General features: G+C 37.8%; 1 protein-coding gene and 1 long non-coding RNA gene across 4 annotated transcripts; one reads left to right on the top strand and one right to left on the bottom strand.

Moving 5' to 3' along the window:
• Positions 1-3,103: 3,103 nt before the first annotated feature.
• On the bottom strand, positions 3,104-9,077 carry LOC140225061 (uncharacterized). Of its 3 annotated transcripts, none has more exons than XM_072302545.1 (5): positions 9,004-9,077; positions 6,059-6,112; positions 5,370-5,442; positions 4,462-4,600; positions 3,104-3,482 (listed from the first exon to the last, which is right to left on the bottom strand). In XM_072302545.1, exons 2-5 carry the CDS (start codon positions 6,081-6,083, stop codon positions 3,387-3,389), a joined length of 333 nt encoding a protein of 110 aa, XP_072158646.1. In that variant the 5' UTR covers positions 6,084-6,112; positions 9,004-9,077; the 3' UTR covers positions 3,104-3,386. The 3 variants fall into 3 exon arrangements, with proteins under 3 accessions (XP_072158646.1, XP_072158645.1, XP_072158647.1); XM_072302544.1 differs by having other exon boundaries at positions 8,799-9,069; XM_072302546.1 differs by having other exon boundaries at positions 8,915-9,068.
• A 2,638-nt stretch (positions 9,078-11,715) lies between these two features.
• On the top strand, positions 11,716-19,971 carry LOC140225062 (uncharacterized). The gene is made up of 3 exons (XR_011900242.1): positions 11,716-11,898; positions 13,072-13,141; positions 18,478-19,971. It is a non-coding gene; the product is annotated as an uncharacterized lncRNA (long non-coding RNA).
• Positions 19,972-24,765: the final 4,794 nt, after the last annotated feature.

Here is a 24,765-nt window from a genome sequence, read left to right as displayed (position 1 = left end):
TTGTTTCCAATAAAATTGGAATGACGTTAACGGCGTTTTTGCGTTGCACGATAGGACACATGGACGTATTTCTATGAAACGGACCTAAGCGCCATAGGGTGAGGAAGGTAGAGGGGGGCTTGGATTGTCGCGGAATCGGGCGTCCGGCTTATTCCGTCCTATACTCGCAATGCTTTTCCATGGCGCTTAGATCCGTTGGACAGAACGCGCTATCCGGGATTCTAAATTCCTCAAAAGGAACTCAAATTGGCGCTTACAAGGGGAACTTACGGACCTGCCGCCTCCGATTGGGCTGAATTTTTTTATACAGACTCTATGGACCAATTCTAGAGGTCAATTTGAGCCGTTTTCCGAATGCGCAATAGGAAGGGCGTAAAAAATTCCCAAAAGTTGCGTTTTCGGCGTGTGATTTGGTCGTGCGGCGCGTGGCAACACTGAAGCAGCCTCTAGTACCGCTTTATCGGCCTAAAGGTTTCAGCGGAGTTCGGAGCCCTACTGCACACGTACTGGTTCCATAATAGTGATGTCCCGGGTTCGATCCTCGACTTTTTATTTTCCGCATGATCACGTAACATTTTATTTTTAATTCTTCATCCGCATTTATAAATCAAGCAGTTCCGATCACTATCCCCCCCTCCCTCATTGTACGTACATTTTCCCCGATATTTATTCACATTGGCCACATATAATCGTATGAAACTTCATTGATATAAATTAATGAATTAAAAAACAAAGGGCTAAAATAATGTGTTTCTTGGTGACCCTTGCATGCACATGGGTTTGGGGTTGCTCTTCGATTTATTTACACATTACATATTTTTCCAGGAAAACATTTGAAGATAATGTAGTAACAAATAAGGTTTTCTTTTGCTTTTTAATTCATTAATTTATATCAATGAAGTTTCATACGATTATATGTGGCCAATGTGAATAAATATCGGGGAAAATGTACGTACAATGGGGGGGGGGGGGGGGGGGGGATAGTGATCGGAACTGCTTGATTTATAAATGCGGATGAAGAATTAAAAATAAAATGTTACGTGATCATGCGGAAAATAAAAAGTCGAGGATCGAACCCGGGACATCACTATCATGGAACCAGTACGTGTGCAGTAGGGCTCCGAACTCCGCTGAAACCTTCAGGCCGATAAAGCGTTACTAGAGGCTGCTTCAGTGTTGCCACGCGCCGCACGACCAAATCACACGCCGAAAAACGCAACTTTTGGGAATTTTTTACGCCCTTCCTATTGCGCATTCGGGGAAAACGGCTCAAATTGACCTCTAGAATTGGTCCATAGAGTCTGTAAAAAAAAATTCAGCCCAATCGGAGGCGGCAGGTCCGTAAGTTCCCCTTGTTAGTTCCGTTTGACAGAAATACGTCCCCTTAGAGAGACTTTTCCATAGAATTGGCCTACTTTTCAAGCATCTAATGTGGAGTTTGAGCCAATTTCGTCTTTAATAATTACCAAGTCCCAGCGTCCTCCCCCTTCTTTCCTCCGTTTCTTCCTCCTGTCTTTATTCCCCGTTTCTTCCTCCTTTTGTGGGGCGAACTGTGACTCCAAATGACTTGCTCTACTGTGCGACGGCCCAACCGGAGCAATGCATCGTTCCTTGAACAGCACCTTTCCAGGGGGAGGCCACAAATATTTTACATTATAAGGAGGGCTCAACAAGGCATTCAACGTGACATTATGGGAAGGGCAATTTTAAAGATGATTTTAAAAGTTCGTGAGAAAAGGGGGAAATTACGCAAGTTTCATCTCAACAGCGCGAGAAATACGCAATATTTCCAGGGATTCGTTAATTGAAAAGGAACTACGCACTTTTCACTCGGTATCGCGGGAAATGCGCGATTTTTCAACGATTTCGTAAAACGAAAAAGGAGGAATTACGAGATAATCACCACAATATCGCAACAAATACGAGATTTTTTCAGCGGTATTTGAAAACCATAAAAAATTACGTGCGTTATTCACCTCAATATCGCGACACCACGCAAATTTTTCAACGATTGATAAAGATCATTCAAGACTACACAATTTTCACCGCAAAATCGCGAAAAATACGTCATTTTTTATCCGATGCGAGCATGATATTCATTCAAAAACGTTAGTAATTTGAGATGGGCGAAAAGCTAAGGTTTTCCTTCATTTTCGCGTGATACCACATGCCCACTCCGGAGTTCGATACTTGCGTGCTTGTATCCGCATTAAACGATGCGAGCATGGTACCTACATTTATCATTCATGCAGTAACGGTAATGTGAGAAAGGGAAAAATTACGCGATAATTGTCTCAATGCCCCAAGAAATACGCGCTTTTTACAGCGAATTCGTTAAATCATAAGTAATTACATTATTTTCATTTCGGTAATGCGGAAAATGCGCGATTTTTTAGCGAATTTATAAAAAAGTGAGATATTACGCGTTTTTCGCCTCAATAGCGCGGTGGATACGCAGTTTTTCCAGTGGTTGTAAAAGAACACAAAAGATCACACAATTTCTACCGCATCGCGGAAAATACGCGATTTTGATGAGGATGCGAGCATAAGATTCATAAACGTCAGGAATTTGAAACAGGCGAAAAGCAAAGATTTTCCTTCATTTTCATGTGATACCTACCACATACCCACTCTGGGGTTCGTAAAGTTGCGCGCTTTATTTCCTCATTTGTGCAGTTTCCTTTGGAAATCTGAAGGAATTTATTTTGTAGTAGGCAGAAAATTCACTGAAATTTGCACAAAAATCCGCCGAAGCGTTAACACGTAGGTAAAACATAGTTTTGCCCAATTAAATTTGGCAATAACTGATGTGACTTGGTTCCTTTCTGGCAAACGCAGTTCACTTGTCAGTATCGCTCCTGGACATAATGGTTGCCCAGCTGCGTGCTGCGTGGCTGCGTCCGACGAGCCTTGCGTATATAAAAATGTATCATCCATGTTTGAAGGCGTTTTAGATGCAGTGCAGCGCGCGTCACACCATGCACTGAACGAATTGTGCGTCGAAGCCTAGCACCAAAAACTGTATCTTATGTGTACAAAACGTCCTTTCCTTTCTACTCTCGTTACAATAATTATTCAAACCATTTCATGAGAAGCCAAAAAAAACCAGGGTTGAATTTTTTTATTAAGAAAGTAGCTTTCACCATAATGGCCCCACTTATTAAAAAAAAAATTGAAGAGATTCAGCAATCATACCTAAGTATTCGAGCAGGAGAAAGGAAGGGCTACCTAGTTGTCACAGGAATTTTTCACAAACAGCTCAGAAACATGGAGAGATCTAGACTGTGACCGGAAGAATGAAAGAAAATACAAATTGTGGGAGAACAATCAATAAATAATTAAAACATTAAAATGGGAAGTTAGATGCTCACAGTTTGCTGCAAGAATTAGGGTGTTCCGTCCTGTTTTGACTTCTCCCACTGTGATCGCAATTCTGAGGAAACTTCGGTAAAAATAGCATCCCAGGTCCAGGGCATATCATCCTAAAATAAAAAGAGAGGTGAGCACTTAAATATAATTTTTATCAAATGCACAAGTTTTCTCATTCTAAATCCATGTAACACATTTGTAGATGAGTAAGAGAGGAAAGAAACACTAATAAAAAGGGCTAAAATTCTGTTGCTAACAGGATGGTAAAATAGTGCTGAGTTCACACAATTCTGCGAGGAACTTCTAATTTTAATCTTATACTTTTTTCTGCAGAATATTGTGGACCCAGATTAAAGTAAGTGCTTATTGAATTTTTCATGGAATACTATGAGCAACAAGAGCACAGGTATAATTTTAAAGAAACCTACATTAATTTTTCTTGGTATCAGGGGGCAAAAATTAAGGGCAACAAATATTAGGCACGCAGCCTGTTTTTATGAACAGTTGTCACCTATTTTACTATTTTCATGAGCTTTTACATCACAGTGATGACAATTTTCCACTTGACTTTACACATTATGTCCTGAAAAATTCATGAGAAAAACTAATCTAGCCATATACAATCTAGAACTCAACTCCAAATGGAAATATTAATGTTTTCAACTAGGAGATTTAGTTTCCAATCATTTTAAGTAAAGTGGTGGTAGGTATTGAGCGTAAAATTTTGTTAGATCTGAAGGCCTTTATGTAAAATTAAAAAAAGGCCATAGACGCTGTTCATGAAATATGTGACCCTCTAAAGAGAAGGTTGAAAAGAGGGTTACACCTTTTCTTTTCTTTTTTCTCCATGTTAAAGGATAGGGACCCACATCACAAAAGTGTTCAAAGAGGAGGGGGGTTAAAAATCCCATATTTAACATTACATATTTTATGAACGGCCTATTATATCAAACTGCTTTAAACTGGATTTTTTTTTTTAAGACCAAAACTAATAACTAATCTTGAAATTGTGTTGCAAAATAATGAAATACAGTCACCAATTGCATAACTAGTTAAATTGTAAATCAGTAATGTAAATAGATTGATGCTTACCTCTTTCAGATCTTCTTTTGAAAAAAGGTGTTTCGTGAGTAAAGCTAAATTTACATTTCCAAGATTGCTCAGTTTTTCTTTGACATCAGGTTCATTCTTGGTAGAATCAATATTCATAGCACTTGCATTGTTACTGCTTCTAAAATATAGAGACAAGAGGGAAATTGCTAAAAAAAATTAATAGCATTACATACAACAAAGGAGCAATTTTCAAATTGTAATTTGAAAGATGCCAAAAACTGGTGAGAGAAACTGATCTGCAAAGACAATTTGTAAGGCTGAAACATATTTTTAAAGGTAGAACATTTTCAAAAGTTCATTTTTAATACAAATCATTTTCAAAGGTACCTAGTTGATTAGAAATGATAAAAATCATTATTTATAGATTGATGACGATTTACACTTCATCTTTCGCACATACCTACGATTTCTTCAGTGAGAAGCAAAAGAAAAGGGCTCTTAAGGTGAAAAAAATATACCATACCGCATCATAGAAGGATTACTATTGCATCATTCAACAATTTTCAAAATTTCTAACAATTCACCTTTGAGAACATTTCAAAGTTGAAGAAAAACAAAACACTAAAAATCCAGATGAAGTTGGTGGGCACTTAGAAATTCAAATTATGGCTTGAAATTTTGACCTTAGGGCATCAGGGAGCATTTAGAATCAAAAACACAATAGATACATTAACTTCAAATTGGTAAACTGAACAACTTCAATTTCCACATGACAGGCCTTTATGCCTCGCTCTAACACAAGTAGTTTCTGGCAAAACCACAGCACAGCTCTGGCACACTTGCTGATCCTCAGAGATGAAGGTAAGTACAAATATTATTTTTGAAAGAGAATTTGGAAGAGAGCGAGTAGTTAATGAAATATAATAATCATCAAACAAGTAACTTACATGGAACGAGTTACAGAAGCCTTTGACTTGGATGTTTCACTTTCATCTCTGCCATCAGGAGCCACCGGACTGCCTGAATTGAAAAAGCAAAAAATTAAATACAAATAAAAGCAGTTTGAGATTTGCACTATGATCGGAAACCTTTAATAAAGCAAGAATCTGGCACAGCCCCAAGGGATTGGGAAATTTCATGACCTTCTTTGAACTAACAGCAAGTTGGTATGTTTTTTTTTGTGACGCATGATCACCTCAATTAGGTACTATAAAAAGTCATTCCGACAGGTAAATCTTGAAAAATGGATGAAGTGATCGAAAATGGTTTCTTCCGTCAATGGATAGAGAGCAGTCTCTCAATACTTCCCATCCATAAAATAAATCACTTCTATAAAATGGCAATGGGGGCAAGTGAAAAAATGGGGTCTAAACACATATATCATATGTGGTCTTTCGTCCAACCTAATGAGGCAATCAGCCACAAAAACGCTTGTTTTTAAAAAAAATAACACGGTCATTTCTAAGATTGGACAAGCATGGAAAAACATGCCTGAGGGTTTGAAGTGACCGTGTCACCACTTTTCTGTTGAAAAAGTGAATCGGTCTGAGAGAAATAGCACCATCCAAAATTTGCAGCCCTGTCCTCCCATCCACTGTGCTAGCATTGGCTTTGGGGTATTCAAGAATGTACTAACCTTCTGAGGATCTCTGCCGAAACATTCTGCTGCTCAGGCTGTTTTATGCATTATCTGAAACAGAAAACTTGCGATAGAATCATCAATTATTGAAAAAAGGGGGAATTCGTTTGAAGATGCATTGAAAGAGATACATTTTCCTCCTGAGAAAAATTAGAAAATCATTACTTTAATTGTTATTTACTTAATTACTATGTGATCTCTTAACTTTTCAAAAAATTCATTGCTTGCTAGGTAGGTATATTTACAGAAAAATTGTGAGACGCTATGGTAGCCTAATATATCCAACAGAAATAGAATATAAGTAGAAAACAAGGCTAAAAATAATTAATAAAAACTCAGAACATTTCGACTAGTAGTTCCCAAGTTTATCAACCGATAAAACTAAAAAATTTAAAGGAAATATATCACATCATACTTACTGTGATTGAGTTTTATCTTTTTAAAAGTTTTTATTTTTATAAGTTGGTAATGGCTATGAAAACTGGATGAAATTTTCCAAGTTTTAAATTTTTATAATTGTTTTCGGTCATGATTCCCACCAATGTCTGTTTCTGTTTTGTTTACAGATTTACAAGGTTACTTTCAACAAAGTTCCTTCATTTGCAGGTACTTGGTAGCTTCTAAAAGGCACGGCTGAAGGGCTTCACTGAGGCTGTTTTTTTTGGCTTAAAAAGACTAAGTTTCAACAGTAAATTAAGCATCCCCGCCCAACACGAAATATTGCAGCAATATTGCAGCAATATTGTCAATATTGAAACAATATTGTCATGTAAATATTTCCTTAAATACACTGCAGAAATATGTTGACAATATTGCTAAAATATTTCATGACAATATTGTAACAATATATTTATAAAAATGTTTTAAATATATTTACAAAATATATTTATGTAATTACTTTTAAAACAGTTTGTAAAATATATTTACAAAATATTTTAAAATTATTTTAGAAATATTAGTTTAAAAATATTTGTTTAATATTATGTTAAAAATATTTTATAAATATTTTTGTAATATTTAAAAATTAATTGCTAAAATGGCAAAAAATGGTTTGCGATTTCTGCAATTTGCTTTTTTTGCTAAAATGCCCACCCTCGTGGCGAGAACGACAAAACAATTTGCAAAAGTGGTAATTTTATTGTGCGAAAATGGCAAACTATACTTTTGCGAAATTAACATTACTAGTTTATGCTATTATGGCTAAAATTTTTGCTAGATTTTCAAAATGTTTGCCAAATTAGCGTATGGTTTTGCTCTGTTTACCAATTATTTTGCGGAACTTACTAAAATCAATCGCTAGAAAAAAGAAAGGGGGGGGGGGAAGAAAAGACAAAAAGAAGGGAAAAAAATAAATAACATAACATAAATACATCGACATAAATTCAAACTAGGAAAAAGCTCAAATAATTAAAACTGGAAAAAGACGCAATTATAAAAAACAGTAATTTGGTAAAGAAAAAAATGAGAGAGAGTTAAAAAAAACGAAAATTTGTAATACATGAATAGGAATATGTTGAGTACAATTAATAAAGAATTTGAAACACAAATTACAGGATGAAATAAAAAATAATAAATAAATAATAAATAATAAATTCTGGTAAAATATTATAAGAATCCGTCAATAAACAAACATATTACGGACTCAGAGGCCTGCGATAGTTAAGAGATTGAATTTACGGGCCCATCTACATCAAGCCTGGCTGGTCTGGTGGTAAAGTACTGGACTTCGGATATCAACTCCACCCCGAGGCGTGGGTTCTAATCCCGACTAGGACGGCGCGGATTTTAAGGTCAGTAACAACTCTACGATCCACAACCTGGACGCATGTGTACATTAGAAAGAAAATTAGTACCAAAGACGTCTCCTAGAGTGCGCGCACACGGATATGGAATATGATAACCTCATCGCAAGTAAATATTTTTAAAATATATTATCAATATTACCTTGACAATATTGCTGCAATATTGTCAGGGGGGCGGACAACAAACTATTGCAGCAATATTATTTCGATATTGTTAAAATATTGTTAAAATGTTTTTGACAATATTTCAGCAATATTTTTAAAATATTTCCGTGTTGGGCGGGATTTCATTGCATTCCAAAAACGCGAACATAAAATTGGAAAAAACCAGAATGCACTCTAATTTTTCCGAGGCACTGCCTCATTAGGAAATCACTGCCCTTCTTCCACTGTTGAAAAGACAAAATGCTAACGATGAACAAAAAATTCATTGAATTGACACATTGGACAAAGGAATGGAATGAGAGTACGCCTACCGATGTTTCCAAGGCGTAGGAGGTTCTTGACCTTCTAGCCTTGGCAAAATGAAGTATTAGAAGTAAGCAAAACATTTCATTGCATTCACAAAATAAAGAAAAGAAAAAAAGCTCCCACGGCACTGATAGAAGAGGGAGGTGCGCCGAAGGTGCCCCTTTTGAGGATGCATTTTGATCGTAACAAATAAACAATAAACCCAATATTTAATAACATTGAAAAAAGTGAGTGATGAGCAGGGGAGGATCTAGAGCGCGAGCGCCTTCGCCGCTCTGTGATGCTTCCTTGGCGCCCTGTGCGGCTTCATGGCTCGCCCTACCTAAAAACCTGGCCTGCTCTTCACTTTCAAAATAGATTACGATCCACCGCCTCACAGATGAATATAATGAGAGGATGACATATTCTCATGGATCTAGGGTTTGGAAGTTGAAAAATAGAGGGTGGATACTTGAAGCACTCACAATATTCTAAAAGAAATAAATTTCATCCGAAGAGGCCAAGAAAATTAAAGCTTTGCAAATCGAAGATCTATTGATAAGTAAATCAATTGCTTCAATGCTTAAAATCAAAGAATTACTTGGGACTGTAAATAAGAAGACTGGTCACTGTTCACACTGCTTCAAATCAGTGACGAATGAATATTTCACTATATAGAGACCGACTTACATGATAAGAAACTACGAAAAGAAGAAAGAGGAAACTTGTTATTCGTTTGTTTTTGTTTACCTCACGCGGTTTATTATAACCTCAAATAAATCACCCGGGCAACTGCAGGTTTTTGCTTCCTGCTGAGATGCGGCAAACGACAAGCAACGTACACCACGGAGTGTCACCTCTCAACTATCGTAACGTAAACACCGCGCTTTTGAAATTGATTTCCTCTTATCACTACTATTGTATTTTTGTAATGTAAATCATTGTACATTCTACATATTGTTTCTTTATCTACATGAGCTACGTCCTTTGAATTTTTGTGAAGCTTCTGTTTGTGTCAAAACAGAATGCTTCCAAGGATGCAAGAAGTATCAGTGTATGAATGTGAATCTTAGCCAGCAAGATCATAGTACCCTTGCCATGTAATGAACGCTGATAGATCTCACTCACTCACTGTCATTGACATCTCCTTCCTTTCTCTTCTGTTACACTACTATTACATACTTTACATTTTGCAATGTTATCCAAATATCATGATTTGGCCCTGGTTATGATGGCCAGATTAGTTCCACTTTTCTTACCATTTCATTCATGTTGCTCAATACCTGATAAAGTTTGAATTGAGAGCAGCAAATACCGATGCTTTCCTAATAAGCAAACTGGATTTGCAACCAGCAAATACTTAATTGATCAAGCAATATTGATGCTGAACTGCTGACAGGATCTCGATATCATTAGACTTGATGTTGTGATTCAATTTTGACTCATGTGCCTTAAATTCCTAGAAATTTGTGAGCAATATCGCATTATCATCATTTGAACGAATACTTTGACAAAAATGCAACAAAGTGCGTTACTAATAGTAGGAACATGTGAATACAAAACGCCAAGGTGTTAAGAGAGATACATTTATTAGATTATAGCTGAAGCTTTTCGATCCTTGCGATCTTTATCAAGGCTAAAGGTGCATTAAGGAAAATATGACTTTGGAGTAGTTTGGCATTAAACAAGAGCCTTAAATTTTTCTCTGTCAAAATATTTTGAACGTTGCAAAAAATCCTCAAACTTGGTCCTCATTATTATGGAGGAATAAGACTTTGAATCTCTTTCCTATGGTTCAAGTTTGGTGCATCTACGTTACCTAAATACTTCGTCCATGTGCACTTGTGTCCGGCAGAAAAGGACCTAAACTTTTAATTGTACCTATATTCATGGTCATTCCATCAAATACCTGTGGGTCATTTTTATTTGAAGAAAAAGCTTCTGGCCTTGGCCATTTGATGACTTGATTTGGTCAAGAATGCCTAGACGTCTTTCAAAGGGAGACTGTCGATCATATTCAAAAAAAGCAGAGATGCCCTGCTTTTATTTTTTTCTGAGAGTAAGTCAAATCTCATTTGGTTTGTAATTTTTCCCCAATTGCAGAAACAGTAGGAAACTGATCAGCAGCATCATAAAAAAATTTAAAGCCTTATGTGTCACTTTTCTTACGGGAGGTCAAAGAAATAAAATGATATATTACGTAAGCTTTTTTCAATGATGCCCATACACAGAGGGAAAATGTGTCATTGGTGTTATTCACGAGATTATCTGTTTAGTTCCCAAATTTTTACAATCACTGGGGACGAGTCAGAGTTTACTAATTGGATGAAACTCATTTTCCTCCCGAAGAGAAAATTGTGGATAGTAAAACAATTTTTGGCTGTAAAGAAATTTCTGGGCGAGATAAAGTTTGGCTTACAGTATCCAAGATTATTTGCTTTAACGCAGGGAAGAAAATTCAACATTTTTGTATACAATTATGATGTATTAAAGTCAAAAACTTGTGAACACACTTGCAGCATAGAATAATAAATGCTAGTTATTATTCTATGCTTGCAGCATCAATATGACCTCTCATATTTAATTGAGGGTGGCTGAATCCTGTACTGATGATTACTGAGTGAGTTGTAGGTGAATCAGTATCAAGAATTGCTGGTTGAATCTTTGGCTCATAAAAAAATGTCTCTCATCAAAACATATAGATCGTGAATATTACTTAGGGCCCAAGAAGGCGAACCTCCAGTGACAAACTCCTACCGAGAAACAAGAATGAGCAAAAATTTATTCATTGAGGATTGTTGAGTTGAAGTGACAGGTATTTTGTAAATGCAATTAAAAGATTTAAGTTTCTATCTGAAGAATCCGATGATTCAACTCCTCAATTTTTAACCACTCATCAAACAGCATGATATAAATTCAAGTACTATGCAGTTTGAGAGTAAAGAACAAAAAATTGATTGATACTGTTCGGCTGTAAAAGAAACACGATGTGATAAATAGGGATACAACTTTTACATAGACTTTCCTCGTTTTAAATTTTAGACGATGGAACTATGAAAGTGACACGAAAATTAGAGAACCTGGATCGACTGAATAGCTTTGGATATGAATTTCTAGTACCGAACTGAGCTTGCTTCGAAAAATTAAATTATTTCATGAAATTTTAGGATTCTTACGTCGTCCCAGCAGTTCACTAGTGTTATCAGCATATCAGCCCTTATCTCTGTTATCAAAACTGTGTTTATAACCTCAAAAGCAGCTTCGCAACGGTTTGTGGTTAGTGCAGAAATTTGAAGGTTTTTCGGTGAAACTCGTTTGCCGCATCTCGGCAGGGAGGGTCGTCTGCAACTGCAACTTTACACTGTTGCCAAGAACTCGATGATAATATGTTCTGATAAACGGCACGTGAATCACGTGGTTCAATGTTTATGTTTTTGAAAATTCCGCATTGCTTGCATTTGCATGGGAAGAAAAGGAGCTGGAAGTTCACACACAAGGGAAGTTCATTGATAAGGACCAAGGACCCATTCCATTCACAGTATCAATTTCGACGTCGTCAAGCCGTGCTTTTGATTTTACAAGAAGGTGAGCTCTCTCAACACATGTCACTTATTTTTCTCTTACGCTTTGCATCACATCAACAGATCTTCAAGTGGATCAGAATAATCTGTTACTTTGGTGTGGACACAGATTTAATGTTGCAATCTTTACAATCAAATGAGTGGTTTACAAATTAAAGACTAAGTATCATGTTGCATATGTCTATAAGCATTAGAAGTTGGTCGAAGCATTGTTCATGAGTGTTGACAGTACAGCCTGCGCCTGCCCTTACCTACTTGAGGGCTTGCAGCCTCCGCCAGAGAAGTTGTAGCTGGTATTTGCATGTAGCTGCTCAATTCCAGTAAATTCTTGTGAAGAGTTAACAGGTTCCTACCATATTTTTCTCTCTATGCTTATAGCAGTGCTACAGGTTTCTGTTACCCAGTGAGTAGTAGATGGCTTTGCCCATGGACAAGAAGGACCTATAGGGGATGCCAAGTAAGTCTATGTACCCCTTGCCTGCAACAGAAGATTGTTTGACGTCATTTTTGCACGGAAAGTAGCTAAGTATCAGAGCCCAGAAGCCGAATCCTCTGCAGCAGTCTGAAAGTGCGCTAACAGTTGGTGCACTCTTGTTTAAGCCTTTAAAGTTTGATTCATAAGGCCTTGAGAGCTAAGTCTCATAATGTCAAAAAAATTGAAATATGTCACAAGTAAATGCATGTCGACAGTGATACTACCAGACCATGTATCTCGTTTGTGGTGTTTAGAAATCTCCACTCATATTTTATATTTTTGAAAAAGGACAAATCAATATCACTTCTTGAACTTTCCACAGAGTGTTCCTTGCACACTTGCACAGAGAAGAAAAATTAAGAAAGTTTTCAAGAATTCATTGATGTCGGGTAGTTTTCCATTTAAAAAATGTAACATGACAGGAAGTCTACAATGTTGCACACCGAGGTACATGGTCTGGTAGTTTCACCGTTGATGTACAATATCAATAACTTGCAACTCTCTTTAGGTATAATACAAAGTGTCCATTTGACACACCCTGCTTGAATGTGAGAGTACAGTTGGAATGAATGGAGCAAATGCTCTCTTGTTGATTTAAACTTGTGTCTCATTAGACATCCTTCAATGACTTATTAAGTTATTCTATAATTTCTACAAATTCATCAGGTGTCCACCTTGTAATAAGTTTGTGTAATTTTACAGCTGATAGTGTGCGGATTCTTGTCAAAGACATTAGTCTAAGGACCCTCCTCTAATTTCTTCTGCCTGAAATGTAAGTAAGTTCATGTCATCAGTCTGTATCATTACCTACATATCGACAGTGAAACTCCCAAACGACGTGCCTCAGTTCGCAACATTGCTGACTTCTTGTCATCCTTCATTTTTTAAATGAAGAACTACCTACTTACCTACTGGCTGTCAATTCTTCAGAAATTCTATGATTTCTCTTCTCTGTGCAAGGCGTATTTTGGAAAAACTTCAAAGAATGATTTTGATTTTTTCTCCTTTTAAGTATAATCGAAACAAATAGGTAGAATAGGAGTGGAGATTTATGAACACCCCAAACGTATTATGTGGTTTGGGAGTTTCTAAGTCGATATTGTTACTTTCTAATCTTAGTTTTGTCCACATAAAATTTATGTCTAGGCACTATATTTGTTTCTGTCTGACCTATCTGAGAGACATATGAAGGGATTGGAGGACCAGGTGTATAAGTGCAATTTTTGCTATTTCAAGAAATACATGTTTGAAGTTTTGCAACTACATGGAGCCTTATGGCGGAATAAAGTTCAAACTGACTTTTTGATGCCTAAAAATTGGAATTTTGGAGCGAATTTTTCACAGTACCTACATGCATTAAGACTTGTTTTACTTGAAGAAATTAATATCCCAATTTTTTCAAAAAATGGACTCAAGAGCCTTGTCCTCTGAGCCCCTCATATTCAGTTTTCATCAATAATGGCCAGTATTTTCTAAAATGGCATACTTGGAATCTCAGATTAAGTATTCTTGACTCATGATCAGATTATAAGTACAATACTTACTTCTAGATGCATTTAATACTGACACAATCATTCTTACTTATGAAATGCTCCAAGTACCCTATTTTTGTGCAATGACGACTTACGAATGCAGTAAGTTATACGTTATGTTATCAAAAGTGGAAAAAGTTGGAAGCCCTCCTGCTTTCTCAGTGGCTTTGGTCGGAAGCAACCATTCGTGCTCTCGGGATGTCCGTGTTGCATACACAAAAAGTTGCAGGCGCTCTGGCTTTCCACGGCTGCGCTAGGATTGCGCGAATGCCCCCTTTTTTACTTTTTTGGAGATGCATAGGATTCCGCGAATTTTTCTGGTATTATGAAAACTCACATGTTTGCGCGAATATTCAATATTCAACGAGGAAGCGTTAATCTGGCAACCTTGGTAGTTTGTGGTAGAAAACTACATTGCGGAAGACTGTTCATTCCCTCCTCACTTATGGGCATGTCTCTCTTCCATGGATAGCCCTCGCAGCGCGAATGGCTCAGAGAGCTTTCACACAGACATTTAAAAAGTGAACTAGGGGCCACAGTACAACCATGTTCAAGTTTTTTAAGAAATGAATGGATTCAAAACCCGACGGGTGCACCCGAAAGAAAGCGTTTTATTTATCTCTGATTGCAACATTATGCACCACTTTTATGTTTATTTTTAATAAATGTTTTAAAAATCTAGACACAGTTTTTCTGAAAAGTTTCCGCGAATTCACCTAAATGATCTCAAATAAAAGTATCGATAATTTCGACGCGATATTTTCGTTCGTCCTATTTTCTTTTAATGTAACAAAAAAAAAAGAAAGAAATTAAATATCATCCAAGTTTCCGAATCGTCACACTGAGGATACATATTTTCCGTTTAATTATGGTAAAAACTGGAGCAGAAAGTCAAGAATGATGATACGCAGTTCTACAGAATTCTTACTGTCTTGTAGACGCTAATATGCGTTTCACGCCAACTGACCGACTGCACTACGTTTGGCGCAATGCGAGAAGTATTCCTGCAGTCTTATAGACGCTGATATGAGCTTTCCGCCGACCGCACTTTTCGACGCAATGCGTGAAGTTTTTCTGAAGTCTTGCAGGCGCCAATATACGTTTATCGCCGGCCGCACTGTATTTGGTGCGATTATTCGAACGCGAGTTAGAATAATCGCGGCATCGAATATTAGAACTTAAAAGGCCCATTTTGTGTTTCGACGCTGTATGAGCATTCCAATGTTGCCTCGTTTCTCCCGATTAAATATTTTTCCGCGAAAAGTTAGGAAAGTTCTTTATATACCCACGACCATTATTCAATCTTTTCGCTTCATATATCATCAGGAGATAAGTTAACAGGTTAGCGTCAATATATAAATGCGTTTTTTTTTCAACTGTTTCCTGTTTTGCCAAACTTCTCCCTTATATTAACTTCATATTTTAAATTCACGCATTCCTGTAGCAGATGTTAAGGTTTCTATTCGCGCAATCCTTGTGCCTTTTTCGCGCAATCTTCGTATATTTTCTTAGACCTTTCGCGCAATCCTGGATTACCGCTTTCCTCAGCACAACGTGAACGTATGGCTGTGGTTGTTGGTTTTCGGTGGTTTTTTACGTTGCTTTTACAATTGTGTTATCCATAGTTCTAATAAGCCGTGTTGTATATGGCAGCGTTGTCAAATAGCACACAATTCCACTGAAAACATTGCCACAAAGGCATCGCGGAACGTTATAATCCTACAAATTTCCACCGATATACATTCAAGCAATTAGTATAATTTTGCAACGCTGCCATGGCGCTAGGTACACGACTCATCTGACTGAATTTCAAGGATTCAATAGTGCGAACGCGATTGTACATGCAACGACAGAAACCCTGGAAAAGTAACAACCGCAGCCATTCGTTTTGCTGAGAAAGCTACAGCGCCTGCATTTTTTTACGTATGCAACACGAACATTCAGAGAACACGAATAGTTGCATCCAGACCTAGGCATTGAAAAAGCCTTTAATTTTTATCGCTGGTGATAAAGGAAACATAGTGTCACTCGTCGTACATATAGCCTGTGTCACAATGTCGAAATACTCCATCAAAATGTCAAGGTCAAGTGCTGTGATTGGTCCAAGTCATCGAATCAGCCAATTACATGCAACACCTGACCTTGATATTTTGATGGCTAGCGTTGATAGTGCGACACAGGCATTAGCGGCGTCGCGTCGTTGATGCATGCAAATTGGGCGCTTTGAGTTATTTAATTAAATCAAAGGGAAAAAATAGGTACCTAAATTAGTTACTGCGCACCTGGGAAACCAGTAAAATTCAAGGGTTTTTGGTCGGCTCTGGAAATATCAGGGAAAACTCACGAAATTCGAGGTCAACTCATGCAGGAATTTGCACTAAAAATCCTTTATTCAGCGGTTCAGCGGCGGAAAATTCAACGAAGCAACCAGAGCCCAAGTATATAGCACCTCTAAACGGAAAAATTGCTATATATTGCGATTTTATCGGCGATAAAATCGCCAGGATCATCAAAATCTGAGCAATTATCCTCGATCTTATTGCGATAAAATCGCGCTTTTATCGCCCGATAATTTATCGCAGATTTTCGAAATAAAAATCCCGATTAATGGCGATTTAATCTCGATTTTATCGACAAAAATTGATCACGTTTTTATCGAACCAAAAATTGCGATTTGTTGCGATTTAATCGCCATAAATCGCGATTTTTAATGCGATAATATCTCGATGTATTGCCACCGATATAATCGCGATAACCAACCGATAAAATCGCTATTAATCGCGATCACTGCTACTTGGGGAGTCAGGTAATTTTTAAAAAGACAGACAATAGCTCGTAATGTTGTCAGCCTTCGATCACCTTAATTGACGGATTAAAATAATCGAACTTTTTCGGGCACTGTTCAGTACGAACAACATTCTTCGCAACAAATATGCAAAGCTAACTTCAAATACGTCTGTATGCCTTTTTCGTATCTCGTGTTGTGTGTGCTGCGCAATGTCGGTCTTGCTTGAAGATTCCGGGGGTGCTGATACGTTTTCGGGGCCTCTCTTCTCGGGTGGGGCCCTCGGGAACCGAAAGTCCTCCTTTATGAGGGTTTTCGAGTTTGGGGGGGGGGGGGGGGTCCTACCAGGAGTCATGTCGGGGCCCTCTTGGCTTTTTGCGCGTCATTGCTCTTCATCCTGAGCAAGATACTGACTGACGTTTATCAATACACTGCTCAGATATGAGTACATATGAAAATCGCGTATATGCTGCGATTTCGCGGTGATCGTCGTGCAATTTCTAATTTATTGTGAATATAATCGGTGGAAAAATTGCGCTTTTCCGGCGTTACCGAGATGAAAAGTGCGTCAGCGTTCAACATTAAACGAATCCGATGGAAAAATTACGCACTTGATTCAACTAATCCGCCGGAAATGTCGCCTGTTTCTAGCGACGTAGAGATGAATCTTGCGTAATTACTCCCTTCATCACGCGCGGAAATGATACGAGCAACTTTTCGAACTCCGGAATAGGTATGTGGTATCACGCGAAATTGAAGGATAATCATAGCTTTTTGCCTATCACAAAATTCTGACGTTTATGATTTCTTTGATTGCATCGATTGTGTGGTATTTAACGTTCTTCTTCGAAAGTTGGAAAATTTGTATATGTGCCGCGATACTAAGGTGAATAACACGTAATCTTTAATGATTCACAAAACCGCCGGAGGGATCTCGTACCTACTTCCGGCGATATTGCGGAGATTATCTCGGAATTTCTCATTTATTTCTCTGTTTTTCTTCGTTACCAAGTCGCCAAAATTTCGCACGATAGTGCTACGAGAAGCGCATAATTTCCCTTGATTCCACGAATTCGCTAGAAAGTACGCATTTGCTCGCGACTTTGAGATGAGACTCGGGTAATTTCTCACTATTTCACCTGCGGAAATCATGCGAACAACTATTCGAATTCCAGAGTAGGTATGTAGTATCGCGCGAAATTGAAGGAACATCTGAACGTCTCACTTATCCCATGTTACTGACCATCATGAATATTATGCTTGCATTGTTATGAGAATCGCATATTTTTCGCGAAATCGAGGTGAAAATTGTGTGATTTGTTATGTTATTTCACAACCACCGGAAAAATCTCATATATGCCGCTTCAGCGAGGTGAACAGCGCGTAATCTCTCAATTTTTTATAAAGTTTCTGAAATAATCGCGTATTTGCCACGACATTGCGGTGGATTGTCGCGAAATTTCCAAGATATATAGATTATAAGGAGGTTGGCACATCCGGCTGTATTGATGACGCACTAGTGGGAACTCGATTTTGCGCACAGTTCAAACTGCTTGTTTTGATGTGCTGCTTATAGATAAACAAAGGCAGGCGTGTCGGTGTCAAGCTCAAATTGAAGGAAAATCTTAGCTTCTCGCCTATCTCAAGTTACTGACGCTCATACGTGGATGAATATTATGAAAAAATAACGTAAAGTTTGCAAGAGGCCCTCATTGATGAGCCTTCAAGCTCAACACACACGCCTAGGTATATGCACATGATGGCTAATTGAGTTTTTCTCACTGTTCTAAGGTACACATCACAACCTGTCGATCGGAGCCAGCCTTGAAACCTCTTTCCTAATCCTGAGTGTCAGATTACCCGCGTGAAGTTCCGAAAACGCATTCATGGAGGCCGATGACGTAAAACTCAACTACTTCAACGTGCTCCTGTGCCAGGTCTGTAAAAGCAAGGAGTCATTCGAGAACTCAAAACACTGCTCTGGATGTGGTTTAATCAGCTATTGCAGTAAAGCTCATCAAAAACTTGACTGGAAAAGTCACAAGGAAATCTGCAGAGCCGCTCAAACTGTGTGTGACATCGTGGGAGAGCTTGACGTATTTTATTGTGGAGAGCGAATACTTAGCGCGCAACAGTTAATAGATCGCGTATATCATCGTAAGGTCTGCGACTTTCCTCCGAAATCGGACAAAACGAAAATAAAAATGACCGTCACGCAAATGATCGAAAAAAACCTCGGACGAAAACCGAAACAGTTCGAGATGCTCATGATGTATTTTCCAAAGCGTTGTGCCACGTGTTTCATAGGGCCAGACGAAAACTTGAAGAAAGAACTCGTGTGCAAAAAATGTTTCAGCGTCATTTTTTGTTCAGAGCAGTGTCAAAATATGAATAAGCATGAGTTAATTTGTTCTGATTTCCAGAAAGTTTTAGATGTAGACCTATTCATGCTTAATGTTAACGTAGACACTCCACAAATTCAACTCCTCAAGCCTACTCAAGCCACTAAGTTAAAACTGGAAAATTATGACATGCACAGTTTCATTGCTGAATACATCAAACCCGATTTGAAATTTGAAGAGAAGTCCTTGTCAGTTTTTACTATACTTGTGTTTTGACCCTTGCCTCCATGATTAACCGTATCGAGAATTTTAAGTTTGGAGGAAAATTAACCGTCCATGTAGTTGGGGCCCATTGTAGATTCGAAGAACGTGTCGCAAAATACTGGGAAACATTACTACATTTATATCCGAGTTTAAGGGCTCTGACAGTTGTCCATATTGGTAAATGCATTTCTGATCATCGTACAAATTTGAAACTTTGTGAAGATTGTAACTCTGCAAATAAGTCTGTCAACTGTATTTTCCGTCAGGAAGTTTATCATGATTACGCCTTATCAGGCGCTTGCATGAAACCTGACATAATTATCGCGTACAATAGTGGAATATATGATTTTGATGAACAATATGATCCATGGGGAGCAAGTCTACCCTATTTCCTACAAAATCAAAACGTTCCCTTCATCCTGACTGAGAATTTTAAGTACGAAATTGTGGCAGATCTTAAAAGACTCTTTCAAACAGCTGCAATGTTGGGCAAAAATATTCGAATCGTGGTGAATTGTGAGAAGAACCCTTTTAGTGATTTGAGGCTTTATAGAGATTGGGACGCAGAAGATTCGTTTCGTGCACGCAACGGTTTTGTATCTGCTGTGATTCCAAAATAGAGTCTCAGCTGTTTCATTTTTTAAGAATCCTTTATTTTTTTACCCATCAACTTTTTTTCAACAAATGATGTATGTTTCGTTTGTGATTCATGTGTCTGATGTCAAATTATATGCACTGAGAAAAAAAGTTCGGTAAATCCGAACTAGTTTGGTTCATATGGAACCAAGATTTTGTTCGGTACACACGACCGCATTATTTGGTCTGCTCAGCCGAACTTTTCGGTCCACTGAACCGAACTGTAAGAATTTATTATGGTTCGGTTGCACAAACCGAACAATTCGGTTGAACAGATCGAATAATTCGGTTGTGTGTACCGAACAAAATCGTGGCTCCATATGATCCAAACTAGTTCGGATTTACCGAACTTTTTTTCTCAGTGTGCTATGAAATGTTAAAGTTTAGACTAAACGAATTTTTATCCATTAGAGTCAATCCCTCGCGGAGAGAAGTATTCAGCTCAAGGTCTTGCCCCCTTTCTTTTCGATAATTGATCATTATGTAATCCCGTATCCCACCATTTTTAAGCATAATTCTTCCCTTTGTCTTAGTTGTATCTCCAAAATGTGTTCTTCTGAAAATCTGCTCTCAAATCATGTAACATCCTCCTTGACATCCCGTTTCTCATAGTGTTTTCTTGATAACTATTAACGCTCTTCAATGCGCTTGCGCCCTTCATTATTCCAGCGATTTATTAATATCTCGTGGTGAAATGGAGAAATAACTTCGTCAAGAGCTGCCGACATCGTCCTTTTCATCCAAATAACCAAATTTTATTTCTATTTTCTCAAATAATCTCCATATCTCAAGTTAATGACACGCACACAATTTCGTCAAAAATGGACTGAAATTGAATGTTGCTGATCAACTCCGTCGATTAAATATTCTAAATTGCGAAAAATATTTCTTATCTGAACCCTTTCATATTAGGGAAATAGCACAGTCGAATGAACAATAACAATACTATTTATGATAAAAGTCTCTTTTCTCTTTTTCTGAATTAGTGCGCAAGATAAATTGACAATTTTTCTGTGCAACTTTACTTTAGCATGTCATGTTTTTTCTTCGAACTCTTTGATCTATTACGATGACTTATCATTGAATGTATGCCAACTTCTCATGGCTTGCAGTATTAAGGCCTTTGCCTGCAAAGTGATTATTCAAAAATAATGTATGAAGTTATACCATGCTCTTCTTTTGTATATAGTTTATCGTTTTATTTTACCCAACATATTTTCTCTGTGTAAAGTACTGACTTGTATTTTGGATTAAATTTTTGCTATTAATCAGGCTTTTCTTTGCTGTTTTTCCTTTTGTTATTGACTTCTAATATTAAACTATTACTAGATACTATACGACAAATGAACCGAGTTCATCAGAAAGGAGCCAACCCACATTTTTGAAAAAATTAAGTTAATAATGTTTTTGAGTTTAACTTGTCCTATATATACTCCCCTGCCAAAAACTCAAAGTCGAGAAAAAACAATTAATGTGTGTTAAGAGGGGAAAGTTAACTGTCTACATTGAGCATTAGTAAAACTTCAAACCTCTTTTTCTCAGTTTCAACTTTATGTGGGTTGGTTCCTTTCAGTTAACCTCGGTCCAAATACCCGTTCGGTGCAATAATCGATCTTTCCTTTCAAGATTTCCTGGCATTTGTGCATTAGGCAATTATTACAAGTGATAAATTATCGTACTCAATAATTTAAAATCACGAGGGTAGCAGTACATATTTGAGGCTGTTGCGCTCATTTCAATATATTATTCTTGCTGCAGCAAAATACTCGTAAAAGGAACCGATCACTGAACAAGGTCTGCACTCAAAAGGAAGTCCCGCCCTTGTATCTCCCAGTAGTTACCTACGTTGTATTTAAATCAGATGTGTCAGAAAAAAGAAGGAAAGTCAAGGAGGTTTTCTAGAGATTACGTCGCCTAGTTCTCCAGAGAAAAAATAAAGCACGACAGGAAGTCTGCATCATGGCAAACGGAGATACCTACGTGGTTTGACACTTTCGCCATCGACATTCTTTGCCGCGAGATTGAGTTTTAGCTTTGATTTTAGTTTGATTTTCTTGACTTGGAAACTCCTTTCAGCACTTCCCACGGTATACGTATCGATGGATAGGATTGAGACGAGTGGATTCGAGGGTGTATATTAGTGAGCCCTGTTTTACATATAAATCCACGCTTTCTGAGGCTCGTGCGGAAATCGTGTTACGCTCTTACGTCAGAGGAACGACGAATTAAGCCATATTGCTGTGGAAATTCGCACTCTCGAGAGGGCGTTACAATAGAACGACGTATGTACCATTAGTTTCTCTATGCTCATGAGTGTTTTTACTGATGCGCTAGAAATTGTAGATCCTAATTGCAAAATTTAGTCCAATTTAATAACAACGTACGGTTTTGAATTTCCCAGGCAACCGTTGTTCTACAAGAAAAACAAGTTTTCAGAGGGTCCGTTGACGAAACAACAACTGCACGTAAGGTGTAAAAATTTGGAAAATAATCCGTCTCGACCGACGATAAAAGGATAATAAGGATAAAAGTGCCGCTTGAGAACCTCCATGGCACATGTTAATTTTTTCGCTAGTGAATAAATTGGATTACCTACATTTTGCGATTTGCAACTAAAATTTCCGCTAAGGAATCACGTTTGTGTATGAAACTAATGGTACACACGTTGTTTCTAAACTAAGCCAGAAATTGTAGCTCCTAATTGCAAAGTGAAGACCAATTAACAATCGCGTTTAAGAGAATTTGACGCGCATTCATAATATTTTTCAGTTTATTAAAAAATACGGGACAGAGAGGCAAGGATAATGACGTACAGTCCTCCCTTTTCAGGCTATTTTAGCGGCGCGCCAGCCAGGGATATCGCACGGGACGGGACGCGAGTAATTGCTGGAGTCTGACGCGCCTTCAATCCGGCTGGCAGCAACATGCTTACACCCGTGGTCGAATAGTCGTATCACTGCGCCTGCCGTGAATGAGTTCAAATATCCTTTCCTACACGCGTAAGGAAGCGTATTTAGCTCCGACTGCAACGTTGCGGACCTCAAATAATGTCTTATTTTTAATCATTCTTGTTACGAAAGGCAAATACAGTTTTTCTAAAGAATTTCCGCGGATTTTCTTCAGTCGCCGGAAATTTTGACGCAATATTTTCGCTCGTTTCATACTTCATTTTAAAAAAATGAATTTTATAAACCCAATCCGAGATTCTGAATCGTTACGATTCAGGGATACTTTTTCACTCAAATTGTGATAAAAAAATAATTACACCTCTTTTATAAAATGTTCGTTATATCACACGTGAGACCAAATTTTACAGTTTCACACCTAATTTTCCACTCTTAAAAGTGAACAGACATCAGACGCGCTAGCTTTATTTTAATTGATTCACTTAATAAACTACATAAAAACCCTGATAAAAATTGGCGATAAGAGCTGCGTTTCAAAGTACCATATAGGAATTCTTATAGCCGTCTAAAGAAGGCTACAGAAAATCATGTAGCTGGCTGTAGAATGCGGAGAAAATCACACGGCGGGCTATACGAAGCGATAAAAAATTATGCAGCCGGGCTATAGTTCCTATAGCCGGGCTTTACACTTTATCGCCTGGCTGTTGCTTTTTTGCCATCGATTATAAAATGCTATAAGAAATTGTATTGAAATTCGTGTGCTTTGGAAATCATTAAGTTTGATACGGAACCACCTAAATATTTACAAACCACACGTTATATTTTCCTTTCATACATATTTTTTTTTCATCAAGTATAAAACGAGAATAATCCATACAGGATGTGCAAACATTTCAAAATCATGAGTTGAATAACGCTGACTCCGCCAGATTAAATATTAGAGCCTAGCACAAAGCGGAGCGGCGACGCACTGGCGCCTACAAACCTAACAGGGATACTTCACGCATTGCGCAACGCGTGAAGTATCCCTGTTTGGTTTGTAGGCGCCAATGCGCGTTTTGCGCTGGCTACCCGCCTGCCGCACCGCAACGTGCCACGGCGCTTGAAGCAACTATTTCACACCAGAGGTATTGCATATTATCATACGAAACTGAAGGCGCTCTAATATATTAGGAATGGCAGGCATCCATCAAAAGTACGGAGCTTTCCTCGTAAAATAAATCAAGATACTACGGCCCAAAAAGAGAGCAGTATTCCAAAAACTCACTAAGTCCTAGCATCCGTAAGTGACGTTTAGCATATACTTTATCGCCTGGCTGTGAGTTGCTTAATCGCCATCGGCTATAAAAGGCTATAAGAAATTGTGTAGCCGGCTATAGAAGCTATTGAAAATCTTACAGCCGGCTGTAGGTCTATGGTAGGTATTTTGGAACACAGATTCTACTGCCAATTTTTACCATGGAAATCACGCACAGCACTATATTTGGCTTCAAACTGATTTTTTTTTCTTTTCTTTTTTGAATAATCTTTACTCTAGGTTTCAGTCAACTTATCCGACGAGATCCATTCGTATGAGAACAAAATTGGAGTAATAATGCAAAATTCCAGGTAGGCATGTATCGAAGCAGGATTGATTATGACACTTTGGCTCCAAGCATTATAGTCGCATGCTTTAGGTACAGCACCTCGATTAAAATTTCAAAATTGGTACAATCGGTTTTGTTTCTTAGTCAAGACGGTTCAGATAAAATTTGGAGAAAAATAAACCTTGTTTGACGAGCTCTTGGATACCAAGAGTAGGTATATAATTTCTTTGCAAAGTTTTTTAAAATCCTAATCAGAAATTGAAGTATAATATAACGTAAGGATTTCAAGAGGGTCATCCTCTAAAATTTGAGACGGGGGAAAACGACGCCGATAATGTAAAATTT

Source organism: Bemisia tabaci, chromosome 7, assembly GCF_918797505.1.
Source record: "Bemisia tabaci chromosome 7, PGI_BMITA_v3".
NCBI classification, from domain to species: Eukaryota; Metazoa; Arthropoda; class Insecta; order Hemiptera; family Aleyrodidae; genus Bemisia; species Bemisia tabaci.
The sequence above is the reverse complement of the archived record's forward strand: the minus strand, read 5'-3'. Positions and strand labels throughout refer to the sequence as shown.